The sequence below is a fragment of the Vipera berus genome (genome assembly GCF_964194415.1).
Source record: "Vipera berus genome assembly, chromosome: 2".
Classification (NCBI taxonomy): domain Eukaryota; kingdom Metazoa; phylum Chordata; class Lepidosauria; order Squamata; family Viperidae; genus Vipera; species Vipera berus.
In genome coordinates, this window is record NC_138203.1 from 43,259,813 (window position 1) to 43,279,965 (window position 20,153).

General features: G+C 37.0%; 2 protein-coding genes across 3 annotated transcripts in view; one reads left to right on the forward strand and one right to left on the reverse strand.

The window, feature by feature from the left end:
- Nucleotides 1-20,153, forward strand: part of RHOBTB3 (Rho related BTB domain containing 3) — a 64,309-nt gene that overhangs the window by 12,246 nt on the left and 31,910 nt on the right. For both annotated transcript variants that reach the window (XM_081320253.1, XM_081320254.1), the window contains exon 2: nucleotides 656-782. The gene's annotated coding sequence lies outside the window, so the exon portion shown is untranslated. The remainder of the gene's footprint in view (nucleotides 1-655; nucleotides 783-20,153) is intronic.
- Nucleotides 415-18,183, reverse strand: LOC308662717 (carnitine O-palmitoyltransferase 2, mitochondrial-like; the record flags this gene model as incomplete). The annotated part of the gene is made up of 5 exons (XM_081318859.1): nucleotides 17,714-18,183; nucleotides 12,399-12,479; nucleotides 10,993-11,099; nucleotides 6,941-8,239; nucleotides 415-743 (listed from the first exon to the last, which is right to left on the reverse strand). Exons 1-5 carry the CDS (start codon nucleotides 18,157-18,159, stop codon nucleotides 415-417), a joined length of 2,262 nt encoding a protein of 753 aa, XP_081174985.1. The 5' UTR covers nucleotides 18,160-18,183.

Here is a 20,153-nt window from a genome sequence, read left to right on the forward strand (position 1 = left end):
TTATTTTTTAAAATCCATTGTGCATTGGCTTTGTCAAATAAAAATACATCTAATAAATAATTTACATAGCAGTTTACTTTTGCCGGTTTTTGGAATTCCAATATTTTATACTCTTCAGCAAATTTTGATTTATTAGGCACATAAAGCTCCAGAAAATCAATAAAATTAATTGAAAATATTGGTATATTTTTAATTTTTTTAAAAAGAGAAGTTACAGAATATAATTGAGAACAAAGATTTAAGTATTATTATGTAATTAACATTGCTTTAAGATTTAAAGTGTTCATTTTGAACACATTTTGAACAGCTTTGTTGTGCTACTTAATCTACTATTACATTTCATAGTAATATATGCATTATTTAAATATCAGCTATTTTTGAATCGTTATGTAGTCAATTCAAAATATTTTAATACTATTTAAGTTGTCCTTCTTCTAAGACTTCAAATATATCATCTAGTGTGCACCGAAGACATCTCAGATGTTCATCTAATTCCTGTTCCAAATAGCTAGTAATGACACATCCTACCCAGGTTTCAAACACATTATATCCAATCCCAAAACCATCTGGCACTACTGGTCCAAATCCACCATGATTAACTGCTGGAGTGCTTAGTGTACTGGTTGAAATGTTAATGTGGTTTATGTTTTTATAGGCTGGATCTTGATAAATATCAGGAATAGTTCCACCTCTGCACTGGACAAGGTACTTCAAAGCAAATAAGTGGCGATCAAATCCTTGACCTGGATTAAAAAAAAAGGCAGATTCATTGAATATAAAAAGTGAGTAGGATCATTATACTATGAACACATTATAGATATGTACAGAACATGATGAAATCAAGCAGCATCTGACCATATATATATTTGCTCTGAAGACTCATTAATACCAACAAACTCTGGACATAATAAACATTTCTTGCACTGAAGTAATGGAATTCAGAGTGCTTTGTATTTGGTTGACTATGGGATCTGATTAGGTTTGGTCCTTTACATGATTTCTGATTTCCAGTAGCTGTGCAAGGAAACAACTCCTCCTACTTTATCATATTAAATTATAAATATTATAACTCTCCAAAAAGAGACTGAATAGTTTTACAGTACTCTAAGACATGAACTAATTTGTTTTGCTTAAGTGGTTGCATGAATCTAGCCATTGGGCTTTATATAACTGGGGCTATGATTTAATATGTGGGTATATAAATCCAAATATTTGTGGCTTATAGAATAAATTACAGTTAAGTACTGTATTATCAGTACGGTGAATCTGCTTTCTGCTTTTAGTATTTTATGTTATTATTTTATCTATTTTTTTCTCACAAACTTTTTCCTCATTCTGTTTTCTATTTACTTTTTCATCTTCCCTGTTATACAATACTTCCATATTATTTAAAATACCAAATAGCATTTATAAATGACAATAAAAACAATCTGATAACTTCAGAATTTTTCATGGGATCCTAATTGGCAGTGACATGCAGAGACACACACTCACAGAGACATACACACTAACACCAGCCCTAATTTTGTCAGAAGGAATACAGGATACTTATGAAAATATCTTTTTATCTGTTTTTCACCAAACTTTCAAAAACCAACTCTACAAACAAATGGCAACTTGAAATTTAGCTGCTTACCTGTAACTATGGTTGTTTGAGTGATCATCTGTCCAACAAATACATGGGTTCTGTGCCTGCACAAAGCTCAACCAGAAATCTTCCGTAGGTGGGATTTCTGGCAGAAAGTGTATCCCTACTGTGCATGCTCCTAGAAGAAACTCCTGCATTCCCCTCAGTTCTCAAGAGACTGTCATTTCAGTTCAGAAATCAGGAATACCTACCAAGGCAGGCACCTGTAGCAAGGAAAATTGTGGCTGAGTAAATCCATGGATGACAAGACAAAGAACTATAGTTACAGTTAAGCAATCTATTCTTCATTATGGTCTCTGGGCAGCACATATATAGATAATAAGTAAGAGAATCTTGAAGGCTGTGGGTCAAGTATTACAGTTAAGAAAGCACAGAGGATAATTCTGCTCTGCCACAGTTTGCATTTACTCTTGCTAAAAGTCTACTTGATAGCGTCTTACAAATGTCAGCTGGTTGGACCAAATAGTTTTTTTATAGAGGTCCAACCAAATCCCATGAGAAAGAACTGTTGGCATTTCTCACACCATAGAGAAGCAGCAGATGGTGTGAGATAAGCCAACCAATAATATAAAGCAATGAGGGATTTATACCAGATTGTATAATATTGTAAAGAAAAAATTAAAGGCAGAGAAGAACAGAACTCCTTGATGTTGCCTAAACAAAATGTCATGGATCACTGCACATCCAGTGAAAAAAGAGTGTTCTTGGGATGGAGAGAAGAGTGCAATAAGAGTGCATTACTAGCTTATTTAAAAGGTAATTCCAGCTCATTTTTGGAAAAGAATATCCAATCCATTTGCAGTATCATCTTACCAAGATGTAATTACAGAAATGGAGTGAATCTGCTCTAAGAACATACAACTCATGGGTAAGCTGACATAACCATTACAAAGAAACCTAATTTAAAGAGAGATAGATTTTTAGTGGTCAGTGGCTGAATGGCTTCCTTGTGAGTTAGGAGTGCATGATAGAAAGATTCCATTGTGCCACTGACTTTCAGGGAGACATAAGATGAAACATTAGGCTGTTTCTGACATGGAAGTAGTGTTTAAAAAGTCATATGTTTTAGAAGAAATTCCATCACATCCTTTTTACAAGTCTTGTTCATGGAAGAGTCCCAAATGAAGGTAACAAATACAGGGATCGTGCCCTTCCAATATTCAAAATTAAGAGAATGTGCAGCTGTAGAAGTTGAACCCTGAAATAAATTCAATAGAGAAAGAGTGGAGTATCTTTTTGTTGCTAGATTCTGAAAGCATTTTGGTGAAGTACATCAAAAGATAACTGTGATGATCTTTAGAATTCAGTAAGGGTAGGATTTCATCTGATTTCTAGGAAAACATTTTTCTCTTGACTACAACAGCAATCACAGTGAATATTCAGAGCTATTATAAATAATTTTATTGCCGGTGTTTCCCTATCAACTGAACTTTGTGCACTGGAGTAGGATAGAGGCAACTGGCTGAAAATTAATGACATGGGGGGGCGTGTTCATGACCATAGAACAGAATGAAGTACAACCTTTTCAGTATTTGCCTCCAAAGTCTAGTGTGTTATACAACCAAAATGATTGACACCATGAATCTGAGCAAGCACTGAATAGCAGAAGCCAAATCTGAGAATGTTGACCTGTGCTATGGGTGAAAGGTAAAAGACAAATGGCTTAGTGATGAGTCTAGAAAGTGCATACTACCTGAAAGTCCAACTAGATGCCACTATACACAGTCAAACTAAAGAAGGGATCAGAAAACCTTTGCTGTTTAAACCATGAGTGCCATTCTATTTTCACTGAGTACATTGGACCTGTTTTTTGTTTAACAATAGATGAGATAATGAAGCTATAAGCCAGTGATCAATGTAAATTTGAATGTCCAAGAGGTGGAGATGTGCTACCAGTTTGCATTTGCTGGAGAGCACCTGAAACTGGAGACAAGCACTCCTGCAGTGTAAAACAGATGCTTCTAGTGGGATGAGCGAAAGGCTAGTTGGAAGCAAACATCTTTATTATATTCATGATCTACAAAGCAAATAAATCCCGTAGGTAGGAAAGGAGAAACTTGTTTTACAATCTCATTTGGCTAAATTTCAAAGCTTGAATTTATCTGGTGACCATTAAGATGTAGTATTAATTGCTCCTCTCCTTTTGGCTTTGCTACTCAGTAATAAAAATAAGTCTTAGATGGAATGGTAGAATAGGCTTGATTGGAACTTGAGGTTTTTCCTACAAGAGAACAATCAGATGGTTGGACTGGCAGAGAGTACGACAGACATATTTGTGTGTTCCCTGCTGTTGGATAATTATAATCACTCTAGTCAATACTGAAATATCCAATGTAATACCCTGTAAGGCTTTAGATAGTGAGGGAGCCTGAAATGAAAGAAAGGATCATCCGATACAATCACTATGTTAAAAGATACATCATGGGGCACCCCCATGCTTCTATATTGCTCTTACAATATGCCACCAAAGTCTGTGTCACCCAGCACCAGAGTACCAAAGGTGAAACTGAGGATGAAGAGTTAATTGGATGTATACCTATTCACTAGTAAGGTTTTTAAATCCTTTGTAATCTGGTAACTGCCTGTGTCCTGGCAGAGTAGGCCTTCTAGTCAATTTTGAACCTATGAAAACTCTGTGATGGCCAAGCATAGGTTCAAATTGAATGACCTCTATCAGGAATGTAGAGGTGCAGTCAATACTCATTTTTTGTTTGGAAAGCTGCAGAGCCCTTGGGAGTAAAATGATACCAAGCTCCTTTTTGTGGTATGCTAAATAAGACAGAAAAGAAACTATTTTCTCCAAGAGAAAAACCTAGCATGCTTGATCATTTGGAATCCAAATTTCTTTATTTCTTTGGAAGCTGGATTTGCTGCAAATCCTTAACTAAATGAAAAAAGTCTGAAAAGACTGGTGTTGTCCTACGTATATAAGCTTCAGATGAACAAACATTTCAGAGTATCAGCATGAAAAGCTGGCTGTGCTGCTTGAAAACTAAGGGCTTTGGGCATGGGCAATATACCAAAGTAATAGCCAATGGAGATTATATTAAATAAATCTAATTCAGCTGGTACCACAAAATAAGACAGATGGGATTCTGGAGATTAGGTTCTCTGAATGCAGCTGGTAGTTATCTTGAACAGATGGCAGTGTGTTAGGGCAAAGATTGTCAAGTGTGTACAGGGTGATTTGTTCAGACGATCACATCAGTTTATCCAAAAAGGCTACTTCAATCCTAGTGAGGTTCTATACCCTTGGAATGATCTACAATGGCAAATGGAACTGGTAAAAAGGATCAGGCTGTTTTATCCCTTAGCAAATGTAGTTTTAGTTGGCTTAGAAACTAGCAGTTGGCTTGACTTACTGATAGACAGAATGGAAAAAGCAGAGGAATAGTAACATTTGATTTGATTCTCTCTGAAAAGAAATTGCTTGTATCAGTGCAGCTTATTACTCCATTTAAGTAATGAGGTTCTTTCTATTTGCTCCTTACTTCCCCAAATTCCAAAAGGGAGTGGGAGAAGGCAAAATTCTTAGTTCTGGTTATGTTTACCCAATTAGGAGTGCTTTGGGGCCCCTGAGAGGCATTGGTGGACCAATGTTTGTTACCTTTGGTCTAGGACAGGGGTCGGCAACCTCGGCTCTTTTATGACTCGTGGACTTCAACTCCCAGAATTCCTGAGCCAGCATAGCTGGCTCAGGAATTCTGGGAGTTGAAGTCCACGAGTCATAAAAGAGCCGAGGTTGCCTACCCCTGGTCTAGGAGCATGAACTATACGGATTCACTTCCTGCTAAAATCTCAGTTAAAGAAGCTTCCAGATGGAGTTTCAGTGCAAACACAAAATACCTATGCCTTTTGCACAGAGACCACAATAATGAAGAACTAGTATTATTATATACCTATGCCTGATCCATCATCTTCAATCTTCACAATCTTTGGGCTTCAACTTTACCTCTATCCTATTCCCGGAGGAAAAGCTAGGTCCTCCCAGAAGGCTGAAATGGTGAAGGCCTGCCTGATTCCAGGAAGAAAGGTGTTTCACAGGACAGGGGCTCTATTGATATAATAGTTACTAAATTAAAGAAAAGAGCATTTTTTTCTTTGTAATTATAATAATCCCAAGCCAAAATCCCACATAATTTTTGGAGGATAAAGAATGTATATAAATATACAATTCTGGAGAATATGGGATGATCCAGATATTATTCAGTTTATACGGTGCTTATAAGTGATTTCCTTTCTTCTATTGTATGATTCCCATATAGAACTGTAATTCAATGTTTGGTTATTGCTGTTCCCCCCCCCCCAAAGTCTTTCTCTAATACAAATAACTTTAATTTAATAAAAAATAATCACACACCCCCTTTCAAAATATTTTGTGCCCTAACTATCTTCCATTTGGATGGATGATATTCTCTCATTTAAATAGACGCTATTGGTAGTCCCAGTTTAATAACCACTTGGTTGTTAAGAGAAGCAGTTGCTAACTGTACTTATTATTTTATTTTGGTCTTTACAGACCTTTGAAGGTTGTAAATGCAAGATGATCATAAATTTATTTCTTCATCACTGCTGTAACTATGAAGAGTTGCTAAACACAAACTACCTTTAGTAAATATTGGTTAATATAATTAAAAAGCAAAATAGTCCTCAAGTCAAGCTCAATTCTTGATGAAAGCTATGGTAGTTTCTTGACTGATATGGGGGAAAAATTGACAATCAGATTTAATTAGTGCTTGTATCGGGATCATCAGGAAATCCCAGCATTGTAGAAGTTGTAAAAAAATATTGAATAAGGCAATATCTAGCAATCCATTTTCATAGTACTCAGAAGGAAACAAAAAGATGTATCCTTTAACAGTTTGCAAAAATAGCATTTTTCTTCCAATAATTAAAAAAACCTATATAGTATAGCAGTGGTATTGGATTAGAGATGGGAAGAGTAGGATTCAAATCCCCATTCAATTAGGAAGCATAATGACTTGAGTTACTTAGAAGACAGATATAAATGAAAGAATTAAAGTTTAAAAAAATGTTGCTACATTCTATACCTCTCTATAACTTCATACCGTAGCTATAACAAAGTTAGAACTAGGAACTATGGTAGTTAAACTATGTGAGAATTTCTAACTATCCTTTCCATAAAGTACTTCCCACAACAGAAACCCCATTCTTTTCATATTCTATGTTAAAAGACATATAAAGTTATTTGACAGTCCACATAAGTATCATTACTAGACTTTATCACAAGACTTAGGTAAAACAAATAACTAAGTATTGAAAAGACCTAACCTAATGTAGCTTCCAATTGCAAGCGTTTATGGTACTTCGAACATTCTTCAATCATATTTCTCATATCTTGAATGCTATGCTTTCCTCGTTCAGCAATAAATGCATCTGTACACCTTTTAGTGTACACAGATGTTGGTCGAATTGTTTCAGTGCGACCATGTTTAAAAGCTGCAGTACTACATGCTTCATAAGAAGGAAGAAACTTTCCATACTGATGATAGACAGCCATTTGACAAGCAAGTTGAAAAATAGCATCTGGACTCAAGTTTTTATTCACTATATAATCTTTCCCATATTTTTCATACCTAAATGATTTTACGCAAAACTTTTTCAATGTTTCATCAAATTTCTTACGTGCAGCATTTATTGCAGATGTTATTGAATGATTCAAATTAAATTCAAGCTTGTCACAAGCTGTAACAAATAAAGCTGGACTGGATCCTGGCAGAAGAGCTGGATGCTCTGTACTGTCTCTATAGACTTCATTAATGAAACGCAGAATTGCAACACCATCGCCCCAAGAGTGTTCAAAATTTATTCCTGCATTTCCATCACTAGTGACAATCAGACTAAAGGATTTGTCAAACCAGCGATTAAAACCATATCCATGAAGAAAACAATGAGTGATTTCAATTTCATCTTGCGGGGAAGCATTATCTAAACAAAGGCAGAAGACCGAACTGTCAATTTTCTTCAAATATTCTTCATTACCATTTTGGACAAGTTGCTGCCTTACATTTGCCCAAGTATTTCTTTCTTCAGTTGTGAGACATGAAAGTTCATATCTAGGCAAGCGATCAGCGTCAAATATTATTTGTGCTAAATGAGCTTGAATTTCAGATGGCTGTAGAATGTTGCCAAAAGGATCCAGTACTTCAAAAACATAAAGATGACCATTTCTCATCACCAACAAATGTCTTGCAAATTCACTTGTAAATAATGTATCCTTACTTAAATTAGGTATCCTGGTACTATTGAAGAGAGATTTATACTGTGACATGTCTAAAGGATAAGCATTCACTAAATATGCTCCATACCAGGATAGAGTAGGTGGAAGAGCGCGGATGAAGTGTTTGAACATTTTACTTTGACCCCATTTGCGGTTTACATAATATATGTCTGGCCGTAAATAGTCATTCTTCAAGCTGTTAAGAAACTTTAATGCTGAAACAACAAGATTGGTTGCTCTAACTACTTGATTATTGTATCCAGGTTTGGGATCAGGATTTAAAGAAATGAAAGGGTTGTAGTTGAAAACAACTGGATCCCTCGAAGAAAGATACATGTCATACCAGGGTCCTACAAAAATAAAAACAATTCAGTTAACAATGTACAGTTAAATGTTTGATATAGAAACTTGGAAGACTGCACTTTGAACAAATGTATTATGGAAAATCAAATAGATCCCTTCAAATCTGCTTCATTCTTCATTTTTTTTAAAATACCAGAAAAGTTGCATTTATTTTTGTAACTTTCTGTAAAGCATCAGGCTTTCTTAATATACACTTTTAAAAAGACAAATATCTTTAATATATGTGTCTGAGTATGCTTTTAGTTATGATCTGTGAAGTTAGAGATAAAGAAGCTAAGGAATCTAGTGAATGCATAATGTTTAGATTTTTACTGAGCTCTTCAGTTTGGCTTTTTGTCCCGTGTAATTGATGTATGGCATATGATCCGCCAGCATCTCCTGAATATAGCTTGTTAATCATAGCACCAATACAGCATTCTATTTCCATTTTTTCACTGGATTAAATCAATTCATTTATTTCTTATAAACAATTAAGATTCTAGCACAACCTTAATTTCTCAGGCATAATTCTGGAAGAACTATCCACACTAGAAATACCTTCAATTAAATTGATATATTATTTTTCTTTAATTGTATTTAAACATCTTGTGAAAAACGGATTAATTTCAAACTAATGCCATATAATATTATTATTTTTAAATCAATCAAATAAAAATGGCACGTCTTCACATTTGTATGTTTCCTTAATCTGGCATTCAAGTTAACATAATTTGTTACTCTAGTTAGTTCTACCCAAACATCTATCTGTACTACAATCTTCCCAGAATGATTCTGAGTTCAGATCAAAAGCTCTTCAAATTGATAACAAATGCAAAGCTATTCTTAAGTTCTGTGTTATTACTAGATGGCATTATTGCTATTGGTGTATCAATATGACCAATGGGAAGCAACTTTTCTACTTTACTTACAAGCTGGCATTAATAAAATACAATTAATCTGGATATACAGTAGTTGAAAGGCAATTAATTTGACTGGAATATATAAGCATTATTGTATCTCTATGAAACTGCCCCAGTGCTTACGACTGCAAAGGCTCTGCAACTCCCTCCAGCCAACTGTCTGACCCCAATCTATGCCCTTTTGGCTGTCCTGCATAGTGCCACTTGACAATGACAGCACCAGGGCTGAAGTAGATGCCCATGGCCTTCAGTGGGCTCAGCCAGCTGTCACCGCCTCCAGACTGCTACTTCAGCTCCAGCACTGCCCTGCCCCTGAGAAATATTGCTTCAAGCCTCACCAGTACCATTGTGCAAAGCCCCAGTTTCCCCTGCCACCCTGCACTTCATAGGCTTTGCTGCACCCAGCTGACTTTTGCCACTTTACTCCTGCTGGTGATCTTGGGCCAATCATTTCTCTCTCAGCCCTAGGAAGAAGGCAGTAGCAAACCTTTTCTGAAATCTTGTCAAGATAACTGCGGGGACTAATGCAGGCAAGCACAGGAATCAAGACAGAAATACACACACACACACACACAAACACACAAATAATCTCAGATATACCATTTCATACAAATGCTGATTTATGGTCAGATATTCCACGGAATATCAACGCAATGAATTGTCGCTCACAATGTACCTTATTGTATAGGATTTTATTGTGCAAATCAAACATACAATAATGCAACTTAAATGAACTTAATTTATTCTATGCAATTAAAAAATAATACAAAAAACAAATCCTAAACACAACTTCTTTCCCTAACACCCAGTTGAATGGGACAAATTATTTCATGGAGAGGCAATAGTACTCTGTTAGTCTCATCCAAATATTAACCACCTCAGTCCTATTTAGCTTCTGAGCCCAGAGAAAGCTAGATAAGTACTACTACCTGCTGAAATACTTTAAGTAAAACTAATAATAATTAAAATTGTTATGTTTAAACCATTTTAATTTTTATTCATTTCATTTATTTGTATTTGACTTATTTTTGCAAATTTCTCAAAGTAATTAAATGAGATTTCTAAACAATATTGCACCCAAATATTATCCTAGAAATTCTGATAATATTTTAATTTGCTTTTGTAAAACAATAATCTGAAAATTATGGATTTTCACCTGTTTTTCACTTCTATAGTGTTTCATACATGATTCTTCTTAGTTTGTGAATGAGATATAGAAAATAAGATGAACATCACAGCTTATGAGCAGAACTTCAAAAGTAGCCTACCTCATTTAACACATTTAACAGAGGCATATTTTGATCATAACACATTTCATATTTCTGTTTGAATAAAGTCTTAAATTTCATGAGTTCATACATGAAAACATATATGATTTCAGTGAATCTCCAATTCAGAAGTGATTATATTCCATTCAAGATAATATTTTTTAAGAGATAGTCTGTAGGGTCAGCCTCCTTAATATTTGGTAGGATAATGATTTTAAAAAATAGTCCATTCTTCTTCTGTGATCCCTTTCTCATGATCTTGGAGGCTAAATAAATCATTAAGGAGCCTGATAAAGGTGCAAATTACTTGCTTGCAGATGACCTTTAAATTACTCTAGGAGACAATCAAATTAGTATGGGCCATGAAACTCCAATGAAACAGTTTACCTTCCTATTTCCTTCATCATAAGTGGACATGCCATTGCATAATCTATTTTTTAAGCTTCGGATAAAAAACCTACAGTTTCAAAACAGATACTTTTCTTATAAAGCCAGGTCATCAAAGACAATTTTTTTTGCTCAGTACAAATAGATAGCAAATCAAAATAATATTAAATAATATTAAAAACAAACCTGATATATAACTTGTATGATTATTAATCCGATCATGTTCAAGAAGATCATGATGTATGATCTTCCCCTCTCCTTTTCCAAACTCTGTAGCAATTTTTACAGTATGTCTAGAAATTACAAATGGATTATGGTATTGTAAGGTTATTACTGCACTTAAATAGGCATTTAAATTATAATTGTATAATTATAACTACATTTATAATTTATTATTTAATTATAATAAAATATTTTTTCTATATATGTTAGTGGTCAGGAACTTTTCCAGATGCTGTGCACAATCATGTGGGAACAAACATATTAAAGTCCATGAAATTGTCCAGTATTGTGAGATTTCAGTGTTTCCAGCTAACCTCAGAAGATTTTGGAAAAATTGTCTTCCACAAAACTGGTCCCTGATGCCAAAAAATGTTGGGGATAGCTGTTTAAAGGCATCAGGCTAGAAATTGGGAGACTGTGAGTTGTAGTCCTTGCCTTAGGCACAAAGTCAGCTGCTTAACCTTGGGCCTAAGAAAGTGACAATGACAAACCACTACGGAAAAAAACCTTGCTAAGAAAACTGCAGGAATTTGTCCAGGCAGTTTCCAAGAATTAGACACAATCAAACAGAAAAAGGAAAAAAAAACACATTTACACACTTTAGGCTATACGGTACTGCTGTGGATTAATATACATACACTCATGCCAAAGATTTCACCGAAAAATAAAAAAATGGCACAATGGAAAAATTACCTAATATTGCCTGTATTTTATAGGTAACAATGTAACAATAGTCCAAAGAATTTTGGCTTATGTTCACGTGCAGAGCGTTACCTGATCACTTTGTTTGGCTGTAAACTAGAATTTCTGGTCTTCCATTCTACTTAGAAACCAGACTATAGAAACTGTATCTATAATTAAGTTTCTAAGATTGTTGAGGAGACAGTTAGTTTATAATTATATTCTCTTTCCTGCTAGTGAAACAAACAAAGTTGGAACAATTGGGAAAGATGCAACAATACATTCTTATTGATCATAAGTGATAAGCTAGAGTTCTATAGAATTTTAACCTAGTGCTATGTATAAATATGCTGTTTAGTCCACTGATTTAATCAATAGCTCTCTAGAGTTCCAGACAATAACTTTGCTCAGTAAATCAAGAGATGTTGAAGGCTGTATCTGCAATTTTTTGGTGTGTGTGTGTGTGTGTGTAAAACAATAATTCAGCATTGCCCTATAATTTTTCCTCTAGGCGAAACCAGCAAGAGAAAATACACTAACAAAATAAAGAGTGACTGTTTAAGGTACCAAATACAATCATTTACAGAGAAACAAGTATTTTGTATATTTTGATCTATTTATATTTAAAAAAAATATAATTGCTATATCTTTTCTTTTATTATACAATTATATAATGTCTTTTCTTATACCTGTATTGTTGATCATTCAATAGTGGCTTCTGAGCAGCTAAGTATCTATTGATAGTGTCCTCCAGCTTAGGAATTGGCAGCCTGAAAATAGATATCATTAACAAATTATAAATTAGCTTTTTAATATCAGTCCTCTCATCTCATTTATGAACTTAGCTGTTATTTATTTACAGCTTTTTTTGAGGGGCATAATATTACTTCCATCAAGGAGAATGGCAACAATCCCTTGTTCATAGATGATTACCTTAACCCAGCCTCTAGTCACTTTCCTGGATGTTTTCACTAACTAGGATAGACAGAGATACAGACTAGATGTATCTACAGAGCCTTGGTGGAGCAGTGGGCTAATGCCTCCTTAAGTAACACCAGCTGCCTGCAATTAGTGCAGGTTCGCATCCCACCAGGCTCAAGGTTGACTCAGCCTTCCATCCTTCCGAGGTAGGTAAAATGAGGACCCAGATTGTTGGGGGCAATTAAGCTGACTTTGTAATAATGCCGCTTGGGGGTGTGTGTGAAAGCCCTAATAAGCAGGCATATGAAGGCTACTGCTAAGCTTGTAAGCCGCCCTGAGTCTTCGGAGAAGGGCAGGATATAAATGGAATTAAAATAAAAAAATAAAAATAAAATAAATGTAGCAAAGTAATCCATTCAGTACAACCATATGGATGAGTAGCTGTTTTTCTCCCTACTAATTATTCCAAAACTGAAGCAGTATTTAATAACACAAGTCTTATAATTAAGTTAGATTTATTTGTATTATATGTGTTGTAATATCCTCCCAATAATTCAAAGGTATCCTGGCCATTCCGACACTGCTCATCTCCATTAGTTGCTTAAGGACAGACTCTGATTACAGTGCAGGTGGCCAGATTCTGTGCAGCAGCAATGGGGATTTGTCACATGATTAATCCACCATAGCTATTTTATACAACTAACACAGCAAACCCTTTTGCATTACTATTTTTTTGCATTTTAGTATTCAATGACCATGAGCCTCACAGTTTAAGGATTGATATTATAGTATAACTAGGCCATGCTGCATTTTGCTTATGAGTAATTGATGGATTGGATGCCAAATTTTCTAGGTTGCTGCAATGCATTTATGCTCATCTGAATAATGTTCTTACACAGCAAACAAAGGATGAACCACGGTTATCATAGACAGAACACAATACATACAGACAGCCAAAGAATTACTGGAGGACAAAGAAACTTATATCCCCATAAAAACCATCCATTACAGAAACTGAGCAATCAGATCAAGAGAACCTTCAATGACCTAACCAAGAAAGGGTAAAATCACAAAAGAACAGTGATAGATGAAAAGCATAAAACAATACCCTAATCAAGGAACTACTAAGGAAAAAAGATGGAAGACCATCTTATTTGTCTCTTCAGAAACCTATATGCGGGTCAAGAAGCAACAGTGAGAACTGGACACGGAACTATTGATTGGTTCATAATTGGGAAAGGAGTCCGGCAAGGCTGTATACCAGTGGTGGCGAACCTTTTAGAGACTGAGTGCCCAAACTGCAACCCAAAACCATTTATTTATCGCTGGGTGCCAGGTGGGCGTGGTCCACTTGGTGGGTGTGGCTGTGGTGGTCATGGAAGATTGGGTGGGTGTGGCCAAGGTGTGTGTGGTCACCTCAACGTTGCTCGTGGGGAGGGACACCTGTGGGGGTGGGCAGAGTTGGGGGAGCTCCAGGAGGTCTCTCGCAGGTAGGGCGGTAGGCAGGAGATTCATCCTGTGGGGTGAGGCGAGGCAAGGTAGGGGTGCCATTGCCATGGGGCAAGGCAAGGGCTGGGGCAGCTGCTGCCTGACACCATCGGCCCCCACACACAGAGGCCAGCGAGCGCATGGGGGCCAACAGTGTCTGTCAATAGCCACAGCCTGCCAGCCCCTCAACAGGCGCACTCTGGGGCTCCGCAGCCCATTGCCAGCAGTTCAAAGAAGCCGCCTCCGAGATGGATGGTCAGCCAACAGCTGAGGAGGTGATGCAGTGGGTTGTGCCTGGGAAAAGGAGACCATGTGGGGCCAGGAGGGACAGGATGGGGAAGAGAGAAACCAGCTGTGCCGGGATGCATTCAGCCACGTGGGATCTCAGCGAATTAGCAGGTGGCTGGTTGAAGAGGGACAGTTGCCACCTCTGGGGCATGGCACGGGTGCCCACAGAGAGGGCTCTGAGTGCTGCCTCTGGCACCCGTGCCATAGGTTCGCCACCACTGCTGTATACTGTTGCCCTGCCTATTCAAATTATATGCAGAGCACATCATGAGAAAGACAGGGCTAGATGAATCAAAAGTTGGAATTAAGATTGCTGGGAGAAATATCAACAACCTAAGATATGCAGATGATACCACTCTAATGGCAGAAAGTAAAGAGGAACTAAAGAGCCTCTTGATGCAGGTGAAGAAGGAGAATACAAAAGTTGGGTTGAAACTCAACATTAAGAAAACCAAGATCATGGCATCCAGCCCTCTCAGATCCTGGCAAATAGATGGGGAAGAAATGGTGACAGAGTTTATTTTCCTGGGCTCCAAGGTCACCACAGATGGGGACTGCAGCCAATAAATTAAAAGACTCTTGCTCCTGGGAAGGAAAGCTATGGCAAATCTAGACAGCATACTAAAAAGCAGAGACATCACCTGCCAACAAAAGTGCGTATAGTCAAGGCTATGGTTTCCCAGTTGCAATGTATGGCTGTGAAAGCTGGACCATAAGAAAGGCTGAGCACCAAAGAATTGAGGCCTATGAACTATGGTGCTGGAGAAGACTCCTGCGAGTTCCTTGGACTGCAAGGCCATCAAACTGGTCAGTCCTAGAGGAGATCAACCCTGACTGCTCTTTAGAAGGCCAGATCCTGAAGTTGAAACTCAAATACTTTAGCCACCTAATGAGAAGGAAGGAGTCACTGGAGAAGAGCCTAATGCTGGGAAAGATTGAGGGCAATAGAAGAAGGGGACGACAGAGAATGAGGTGGCTGGATGGAGTCACAGAAGCAGTAGGCGTGAGCTTAAAGAGACTCCAGAAGATGGTAGAGGACAGAAAGGCCTGAAGGAACGTTATCCATGGGGTTGTGAGGAGTGAGACACGACTTCGCAACTAACAACAAGGAAAAAAGCATACCTCCATGAGGCAAAACTACTCTATAACAGGAAGCAAATTCCATATTTAATCACACTGAGGAGATTGTCTATTTGGGTAATGAAATGTCTGCAAGCAAACAGCCATGCTCAGAGAGCACAAGAACTTCATAGTTCAACCCTGATCTACATATAGTTTCTTTTATTAAATTAAGTATTTCCATACTTGATAGATTTGTTCTTAAGTGACTGTCTTCCAAAACTACTGTTTCAAACATTTATAAAAATTATTTTAGAAGCAACTTTTAATGATTTGAAGAATTTTTTATATAAATTCACTTTTTTATAATTAGAAACCTAAGCAGAATAATCAGGCTTTCCTAATTTTTGCTTATTATTTTGATCCCTTTCAGATAATTAATTTTTGAACCCATTCAGACTATTCCAGTTTTATAGGGTGGAATTTAACTATTCTACTTTTAAGAGAAAATAGGAAGTTCTTCATAGAAAATATGAAAAATTTAAAATGTTTAAAATATTTAATTCCATAAAATATATAATAACAGATTAAATATCTTACCAAAGTATTCTGGCTTTTTAATGTTGTTTAAATTTTGCTTGATATTATTAAGCTAATCAGGTATCAACTTTTTATTACTAATTTTTAACTTGCTTTTGCATTTTATTATTATAGTCATTTTTGTCATTTTTTAAAAAAAATATTTTAAAAAGGTCACTTTATATTAAAAAAAACTTATTGTAAATGTAAATAGTGAATAAAATCTACTGTCACTCTCCACTTTCCCAGTGTCTCTGCTGAGTAGTTTGTTGTTTAGAGATGAACAAAAGAAATTCTGCCCATGTCATCATATAATGGCTGTATTCTTCCAAGTCCTTTATGGACAACACTTTTGGGTTAAAACTGAGCCTCCTTTTCTTGTATTTGTAATCTTTCCAACTCAGCATACAGTCATGGATTACATGTATGCAGTCTCAAACCTAAAACCATTTTCAGAAGCTTTTTCCTAAATCTTGTACTCTTTTAGATAAACGCATATTCATTGCTTCCCTATCAGTGCAATGGTGAAAGCAAACCACGACATTTCCAGCCGTTGTATTTCACCAGGTACAATATGTAGCCGGCTGCATTGAAATGGATTGGTGAAATAAGAGCTTTCTTGCTTGGTCACTAAAATGTCTACTAGCTCAGATAACCTATTTGCATAGGTAGGTACAGACACCTCAGGCAACATATCAGTACCTGGCATTCTCAGATCATTTTTCTCATCCCATTTCTCCTCAAAAAACAAAAAAAAAACAAAAAAAAACAGCAGACTGTACTGCGTAATTCCTCTTCCCAACAAAAGCTCCATTGGACTCTCTGGGGGAAGTTCCTTGAAGAATATTTTTGTCTGGATTTATGAACTATTGGATGAGGACACCTGAACACAAACATTTTTCCTTTGACAATATGGTTAGGGCAGAAAGAGATTGGGCTTTGTATGGGGAAACTTGACGGGAGAGATCCATTATTTATTTATTTATTTATTTATTTATTTATTTATTTATTTATTTATTTATTTATTTATTTATTTATTTATTTATTTATTTATTTATTTATTTATTTTAATCCCATTTATATCCCGCCCTTCTCCGAAGACTCAGGGCGGCTTACAATCTAAGCACAAATCAAATGTGCTTAGCAATAGCCTTCATTCTATGTATATGCCTGCTTATTAGGGCTTTCGCGGCATTATTACAAAGTCAGCTTATTGCCCCCAACAATCTGGGTCCTCATTTTACCTCCCTCGGAAGGATGGAAGGCTGAGTCAACCTTGAGCCTGGTGGGATGCGAACCTGCAATAATTGCAGGCAGCTGGTGTTACTTAAGGAGGCATTAGCCCACTGCTCCACCAAGAAAAAGAAAAAAAGAAAAAGAAGCTATCCTCTGTCAAAGCCCCCCTCTCCGGTGCTCTGCCTCTGATGGCAAGGGGGATGCTATTTTATGGAAGAGGCCCCAAAGGCTTAAATAGTCCTGTTTGGGTTACATTCACAAAGACTGTATGAGAAATGTGGCATCCAAGTGCTTTTCCCTACAATCGACTGGTCCAGCTACACTGCAAGAATGGGGGAGGAGAAGGAAGGATGTTTTCGATGTACTCTTAAGTCTGCTTACTCCTCCCCCCCCCTTTCCCCTTTCCATAAAACTTGGTGAACGGCAGAGGAACCTGGGCAAGCTGGGCTGGAAATGCATGGTAGGAATGGTGCTTCGATGCACGAAATGATGGTCCGTGTCCTGCTCCGACACGATCCCCTCCGGCTGTCCTACGGTCCTCCAGTACTGGCGGCAGCTAAGCGCGCAGCGCAGCATCGAGCCGCCCCACGGGGGCTTCGCTCGGCGCATGTCGGGGCTGCTCAGACCGGAGAGGGAAAGAAGAGAAAGGGCGAAATGCCACCCCGCCGCAACCGATTCTCGGCGGCACGCGCTCCTCCGAATGGCGGCAAACGGCCGAAGGCGGTAGGGAAAAAAAAAAAGACCTCCGCCTGGTATCCAAGGCAACCGGAGAACGCGAGAAGCCGTTTGGCTTCTGAGGGGGCAGCGCGGGTGCCGAGCGAGGGCGCGGGGGCTGCCCTGCTCGCACACCGCTGCGTTGACCCCCCCCCAGAGCCTCATGGCGGGGCGCGGCGTTTGAGGAAGCGCTGGCTGGCCTGAGCTTTATTGCTAAATTATTTATAGGGTACCTAACTCAGCGTTTCCCAACCTTAGGAACTTGAAGATGCGTGGACTTCAACTCCCAGAATTCCCCAGCCAGCATAGCTGGCTGGGGAATTCTGGGAGTTGAAGTCCACGCATCTTCAAGTTCTTAAGGTTGGGAAACGCTGACCTAACTGACGTGGGAAGCGTCGGAAGGTTTTCCCCTCCCCACCGTGTCGTGGGAATAACTCGAGAATCCACATCGTGGCCGCTCCCATTTGCTGAGACTTGGCACCGTTCCTTCCCATCTCTCCCCTAAAGGGGACACGTAGGGGATGGAGCTTATTAAAACACGATCTGTAATTTGAAAATAAGAAGAAAATAAAGCTATGTATGTGTTCATTTTAAAAAAAAAATACCGATAGAATTTCCTATGGCTTTTTTTTGTTTTGTTTTGTTTTGGGTAGGTTATCAAATGCTTTGAGATGTGTACTCTTAAATACACGTGAATCAAAACACTACAGAAATATGCCATATTTGGAAACAGAATAAAAATTCCAATTCAATTTTTCTTCCAAAGGAAGTTGGGGCAGTGATTAATTTCTATCTAAAGTATTTCACCTACCATGAAGAAAAGTGTTGCTACAAATTAGGCAAAATATAAACCATTATTACTATTAATAATAATCAGGCAGATTTTTTTAATGCTTCATCTTCCTAAGTAAAGTCACAGGAAAAAAATCGTTTCTATGATTCTAATTTATCTGATGGGATTACCCTGTAGTCAATGTTAAAAGCCATTGGCATTGTAATTATTTTCTGGGGTGGATGGAGGGAGAGCCTAGCAATCAATTTCCCATTAAAATCTAATTAATGAAAAGCATCCTGCCCCACAAAATTTCCCCAACTTTAGATCAGTAATACTGATATTCATTGTATATAAGTCATTCTTGCAACAAATTATGGTCACAATTCTGCAATAGCCAGATATATTAAACATATGTTTGACATAATTGCAATGTCAAAGGCATCAGATTTTGAATGAAGAGATTTAAAGTTAAATGCAGCAGCACTGCTGTGATTCAGACACTGATATTTTGTGCCTTTCCATTTTTGGGGTTCCAAAATGATTTTTCTTTATTTCATAGGATCCTCTTTAAATACTGAAAGTAATTAATAAATATGTTGCTAGTAGATTTGTTTTAGAATCTCAAAGTATTCTTATATTCAAACAAAGATTGCTATTTTCTTTATGAGTTTGATTTTATCATATAAATTTCTTTAAAAAATGCTTTGCGGTCCTTAATTTTGCTGTGATGAGAGAGAAACTCTGAGTTCCATTTTGATATCTTGCTTTATCACTGTAATATAGTTCCTGAGAGAGATCACAGTGATGTTTGTTTAGGTCATAAATCTATATTCCAGGCTGGAATATTATCTCAAATGTGTTATCAGGCTGGGAAATAATATATATTGTTATGACACTTATTTTTATAATTGAATTATCAGAATAAGATTAATGTGCATGTTTAGGCTTTCATTTTATGTGCTGTATTTTGACTATAGCTTGACTCCCTTATTCAAGAGGTCTGGGAATAAGGTACTAGTGGGTGGTTAAATATTTATAATAAAAACTAAGCTATAGGTAATCCTTGTTTAGCAACTGATTCATTTAGTAACTGTTCCCAGCCCAACAATGATGAAAAAGTAACTTCGCAACCAGTTCTTGCATTTACACCTTGGTTTGTAAAGCAAGGCAAAAGTAAGTATAAGTACAGTCACAGTTTCACTTAGTGACCACTTAGCTCAACATCTGGTTAATTATGGTTGTTAAACTACTTATACAACAATAAAGGATATCAGGTTAGACAGATTTATAGCAGTTAATTTACATTACTAAGGGAAAAACCTTAATTTAAATAATTTACATTGATTTCTACTAGAAATTCATATAATTTTGAGCAGACATGCAT